We start from the raw sequence: 6,211 nt of genomic DNA on the forward strand, positions 1-6,211 counted from the left end.
GGGAAAGAGCATGGGTTAAAGGAAGAGTTTCATTAAGGGTACAGGATTTTCATCGTCATGGCTACAAAAATAAACATGCAGATAAGGTTATAATCATCTGTGGTTAAAAAAACAATGATCACCGAATACGAATAGTCATGTGTCACAGTCCTGTATTGTATTGACCCATCTATCTAATCCTCCTTTTGTGGTCTTTCTTACTCTTTATACATCACCTGACCTCTCCCTTTGGCCACAACATAATTACTCCAGATGCTAGTTATCGCCTAACAATAACAACCTAAATATGACTTGTAATAAACTGCTTGTACAGTTCAGCTACTGTGTAAAGTCATCTTTTAAGGGGAATATTGTCTCAAAAAATCTAATCAATCATTAAGTCGTATGTCATCTAGTCAGTAATGACTGTATAGTTTGATGTTACTCAGTCCACCAAGTCCATGACAGAGATAGATTAAGATTTGAAAGTAGCTGGTTAAAAAAAAAAAAAGTGAGGTGAAAAAGTTCAGCAAGTCCCTGCAGTTCCAAAAGGATGAAAGAACAGCCTCATGTATTATGGTAATGACAGGTCACAGTTCTACAAATTTATTTTAATAACCTTTTGGCCAGTCATGAAGACTAATACACATTTATTCAGTCTGAGCGATGCTAACGTAGTCTCATGGTAAAATAAGAGATTTTATAGTGAGGAGAGTTTTTACGCAGATAGTACAAGACGTTATTTTATCGTTCATCCTTGCTTCTTGTACTGTGTGTGAGTACTGCAAATACTGTATTTTGCAATTGAAACACAAATATATATATATATACATATACATAAACAAAGCAAACTGTAATAAGGATAATCACCTTTATTGGATAATAATAAGGATAATCACCTTTATTGGCCAAGTATTTTACACACAAGGAATTTGTTTCCAGTACAGAACCAATGGCAGCCATCTGCGGCGCCAACTCAACCGATGGCTCTAACCATCAGGGGCAACGGGGGGGTTCAGTGTCTTGCCCAAGGACACTTTGACATGTGGACTGGAGGTACCAAGATTCAAACCTTCAACCTTCCAGTTGGGAAACAACTGCTCTACCCACCGCACTGTCGCCTCCCCTGTTATAATTGAAAACTAAACTGAGAGACAGAGATCTCCATACAGTCTGACTGCAGCCTGCCATGATTTAACAACTCCTGAAATTGTTTTTAGTTATTTAAACAATATATTTTTATGTTTATTTTTTACTAGAAAATGGTACATTTTGGAAAAAAGTCAAAAGGTAGAATGTGAATGGGTTCCATTTTATTGTGCTAAGACTGAAGAGAGGTTATTAATCTGTCATTAACTCTACTAGCTGCACTCATGGCTGCATGTAATGAAGTAATTAAGCAATTCATCATTGTCAAATGATCTCATCTCTGGGTGTTCAGCTTGCTCTAACAAACATCCCTTAGCATAGATAGATAGATAGATAGATAGTTTCGTATCACAAAGCACTGCTGTGAATACTAGTAAAGATAAACTGTTTCTAGTATAACCAATATATATCGAAAAAGTAATGTATGATCCTTCCACTTTTACTTGCCATCTAAGAGCATATTTAAACTTAAAGACCTTTCAATTACCAGTAGTGACGTTTTAATTAAAGGTATCATTAAATCACTGACAACAGTCCCCTAATAAAATAAAGCCTACGTGTCTGGGTTGAGATGATCAAAAGACATAAGTAACAGTTATTTAAGTAATTTAGTTAACCTTAAGCAGCTGCGTTAATTAGGTGAAGCCTAATAAATCAATTAATCACCACTTAATTAGAAATTAGAATTTACTGTAGAAGGATGAATACACAGACAGGGGAGTTTGCTAAGGTGACAAAAAGTTGGCTTTCCACTCTAGACAACAGGAAACAGAAGTAACCATAGGTTTCTTTCGTCCCCTTCTTACCTTGTTGGCCCCAAAGGCCGGGTCAGGGTAGGAGAGCTGCCCCAGTCTGACGTGGTCTGAGGCGTCCAGAGGCTGAGGAGGAGGCGGGTAAACTGTTACATCCATGGCCGAAAATACATCCACTTCTCCCATGTACTCCTCTTCGAGTTTCTTTCTTCTCTGTCCTCTGCGGGTATTACAACCGCTACTTTTATTTTTTCAAACTTGTAAAGTTTTAATCTCCTGAGCGACTACGGAAAAAAAACTCGTTCCAATAATACAAGCTTCTTTTGGAAAATAATGAGCCAAAACCAAGCTTTAAGAGTCGGTGAAATTTACGCGGATGCCTTTCTCTCTGCACCGGCTTTCATGCTCCAGTGACCGCCACTGTGCGTAGCAAACTTCCCAGTAATATTAAACGCACTTCTTTTATACCTGACGTTAAAAACAACCGAGACAAAACATGAGCATTTAAAAGCGTCGTTTTCCCTCCGTTTGAAGTTGTCTGCAACCGGCAGCGATGCGTGGTTCGGACAGGGAACGTTGCTGGATCATGTTTGTCCCTCAGTGGGACTCTGTGTGATTCTCCTACAGCGCTGCTGCTGACGCGCGCGTGCTCTGCGCTGCCTGAGCTCGCGGACCAGTCATACAAAGAGCTCCTTCTCCGAGTTGTCAAGTCAGCATCAACCGGCCCGGAAATACAATGCCTCACAGAAATAAAAGAGGCTGTCAGGAGTTTGAAAATTAATAATAATAGTAAAATAACCACATTCACAAATATTATCAACGTGTTGGTTAAAAATGTTGCAGGACCCTCTTCAGCGATTTTATTTTGAGAGCACTGTGGACACATCTTTGACAGCAGCCTTAGCCATTTCCTTCTACTTCGACAAGGACCTGGAGGACATGAATGGCAGAATGTGCTCCACCAGAGGAGGGACAGAGTGTCAGAGGTCCGGCCAGGTGTTTCTGTTGCGTGTGAATGAATGGTTGTTTCAGTTACACAAGCTACTTGTTTAATTGTCTCTTTGTTTGTATTTTAGCTAATACATTTTCATCGTTCTTTCCTTATAATTGGTTGTTCTAGTGTATTTTTTCGTTATTAGGAAACCTAAATGTGACTGTTTCACTGTTTAATTATTCATTTTTAATACGAACAAGCTGTACATTTTGGCTGGGTTATAGCCAACAGTATGGCTTGTAAGTTTTGTTTAAATAACATTTTTACCTCACTTGTCACAGAGAAGAATGAATGAAGCAGCAGTCAACATTCAACAGTAGATTTTATGGGCCTTATTGACAGGTCTCTGTCTATTGGGTTATATTGGACAGAAACTGTTTACTAAACCCCAGGTGACCCTAAAACCTCAGGTAGCCCCTTGTTACCCTTTGGTAACAAAATTGTTAGGTAATTTGTCAGCACTGAAGTGCAATATCAACAACAGTGGGTGCAGCCTTTCAGTTGTGGCACCATTTTATAGAGGGTAAGTTTAGTTTTAGCAACTCGCAGTAATAAATTTAGTTCATACTGTACTCACTGTGGTCCATATTCCTAAATAAAGTTGGGTTCAAACAAATTGCAAAGTGGTAAAAGATAATAATCATAACTAATATCACAACAAACCTAGGGCTATGTACAGTATACTGTGGGCATTTAGAGGTGACTTGGTACTACACACAGCCAGCTTGAACAGCACTACACCCCCCTCCACACACACACACACATATACATACACAAACACATCCTCCCCCACACACACGCATGTGGTTTGATTTTTATACGTGTTTTTGGATATGTGTCACGTTTCTGTAATGTACTTTGACTTTGTATGTGCTTTGTCCCTAGATGTGGCACTGGAGGCATGATCAACAGTCTGCTGGCCCCTTCCAGCTTTTTCCTAGAGCCCCTTCCAGATTTCCAGTTTTTAAGAGCTGAAAGCATCACCAGGCACCGAAGAGGCCATTGAAGACCCAGATGACCCTCTATTCAGTCAGTGTAATGTCTCGTCTTGATGGTGAAATAGATAGCCAACTGCATTCTCCCACCATTAAAAACACCACCTAATGCTCCGAACAAACACGTCCTACATTGAATATAGCTGAGGTGTTACAAAAATTCAGTTTGTGGCTGTCATTGGTGTTGGTCTGCAGTGCACCCTCACCATCATGTTATTTGTTTTACAGTAATGCTGATTGGGTTCCAGCAGTTGTTCTGCCTTCAACTACAAAGTGACATGGGAGTGCCATTGATTTGGGCTATGGTTCCCTGGTTGTCAACCAGGCCTCCTCACTAGGAGAAGCTGCAGGTTGATGCATTGTGTTGTGGGGTCTTTAGGGTTGATTAAAAAGCTGATCTTGTGTTTATCTGTGTGTGTTTACTTGAGCTCCACTAGGAGGCCATTGTACAGAAACACCTGTCCACTCACCCTGTTGTCTGCCTTACTACTACTCAACCTCTGATCAATAGACAGCGTATATACCTTGGTCATCACATGTCTCTGTGTGCAGAGCTGTGCTCATTATGTTCAGTAAAGGGTGACCAGCCACAGCTGCATCTGGTTACCTGCACTGGACATTCTTCTTCATGACTTCATCAGGGAGATTAGTTAGTCAGTTCTTTGCTGTTTTGCACTTAAGTTGCCAGTATGCTCGACCTGAAGGTCTTGTTGGATAGCAGAAAAGCTTTGGAAATGCCTTTCTAATGTCTGAACTGGGAGAGAGGCCGCATCTAACAATTTCTGTAACTTTCCAAAACTGGCAATGGCAATCTGAATGGCCAGCTGTGCAGAGATGACAAAAGGGCAGGGGTATGAACTAGAGCTTCCTCTGTCACTTCTTATGTGAACAAAGAAGTGCAACACTGAGTCTGAACATGGACTGCCAAGCCAAGGGAGGAGCAAGAGAAATGTATCTGAATATTTGTTTATTTGTGAAGCAACTTGTTAATTAGTAGTGTGATTTTGATAGATAGGCATTGTTATGTTGGTAAACAGACTTATTGCTAGGTTTCTTGAGTTATCAGTCTTATACAATGTTTGTCTTACCGTTTCCCCTAGTTGGCCCTGCCACTATACTGTATACAGTTTGTTCTCAAATGTGTCTTTGTGTTGGGTCAGTTTAGATTTTCTTCTGTTAGGTTGTGTTCTGTTGCACCAGCAGTCTGTTTTTTATTTTTCAGTTGTTACTTACCTGGGTTGTTGGATTTTTAGTTGACCTCTTTGTGGGCCCATTCTTAAGGTTTCTTGTGAATTGTTGTTTTGGATTTTGGGTAAAAATAAAACATTTTTTTAATACCAAAACCCGTATAGTCCTCATGCCTACCTGCTCGGTCCGTCACAATCTCTCTACTGACGTTTTACAGTCTCTCCATTTAAATCTAGTAAGTTACGTTTACGTTACAGACCTTAATCCATCTTGAGAAGTAGAATTAATAGTTGCACAATTCAAAAGCAATGTAAAATATCCTAATTAGTTTAGACAACAAAACGATACATAACTAATCTAATGGTGTAAATAAAGCTATGAAACAGATTGTGTTTATGAGAAAAAATAGGACAAACCAAAGCAGACAGAATGTTTTTCTCTGCCTGTTCAGATGGTCTTTGGTGACAAAACAACACATTTCCTTTATTAATAAAGTGAATCTATGTACATTAATATACATAAAGAGATGCTCTTACACCCCCCCACACACAGAGATATGCACATCTTGCTGATTCCCACACATACAGTATACACATCCAAATCAATTATAAAAAATGCTTGCATACATAAAGTACTATAATCATATGCTATATGGTGACACACCCAGGTGTATACAGCTCTGCACATACAGTAGTATGAACACATACAGACAGATTTAGTGAATATTACGATGCATACGTTACAGAGTTTATACACACAAAAATAGGCCTCTAAAATGCATTTTTACTTTTACATGCAACATACTTTCTCTTTCTCACATACACATACACACACACCACAAACCAGCCCACACATATTTATTGAACATACATACAGTGAACATTTTGCCCATCCCCCACATACACACATACATTTATGCACCCCTCCCCTCTGAAAAAGGCATAATTCACTTCTACATGCTCCTCCCCCACACACAGTTCCTCTCTATAAAAATACACACACACACACACAGCACATGCACATATGCAGTAAACCAATCAAACACACACAAATGCACTCACATACTTGTCTACACACACTCTCTACCTCATACAGTTCTCAGATTTCTGTGAGCTCAACATATCTGATGAGTTGAAGCAGTAATGTAGTGGAGC

At 39.5% G+C, this 6,211-nt stretch overlaps 1 protein-coding gene and 1 long non-coding RNA gene across 2 annotated transcripts in view; one reads left to right on the forward strand and one right to left on the reverse strand.

Moving 5' to 3' along the window:
• LOC109974736 (thymocyte selection-associated high mobility group box protein TOX-like) overlaps positions 1-2,717 on the reverse strand; it is a 27,757-nt gene extending 25,040 nt beyond the window's left edge. Inside the window, exon 1 of the mRNA XM_020625090.1 lies at positions 1,935-2,717. Coding sequence (XP_020480746.1) covers positions 1,935-2,066 — 132 coding nt within the window. The 5' untranslated portion in view covers positions 2,067-2,717. The remainder of the gene's footprint in view (positions 1-1,934) is intronic.
• A 10-nt stretch (positions 2,718-2,727) lies between these two features.
• Positions 2,728-5,135, forward strand: LOC109974737 (uncharacterized). The gene is made up of 3 exons (XR_002277011.1): positions 2,728-2,866; positions 3,760-3,903; positions 4,098-5,135. It is a non-coding gene; the product is annotated as an uncharacterized LOC109974737 (long non-coding RNA).
• Positions 5,136-6,211: the final 1,076 nt, after the last annotated feature.

The sequence above is a fragment of the Monopterus albus genome, unplaced genomic scaffold (genome assembly GCF_001952655.1).
Source record: "Monopterus albus unplaced genomic scaffold, M_albus_1.0 scaffold345.1, whole genome shotgun sequence".
NCBI lineage: Eukaryota > Metazoa > Chordata > Actinopteri > Synbranchiformes > Synbranchidae > Monopterus > Monopterus albus.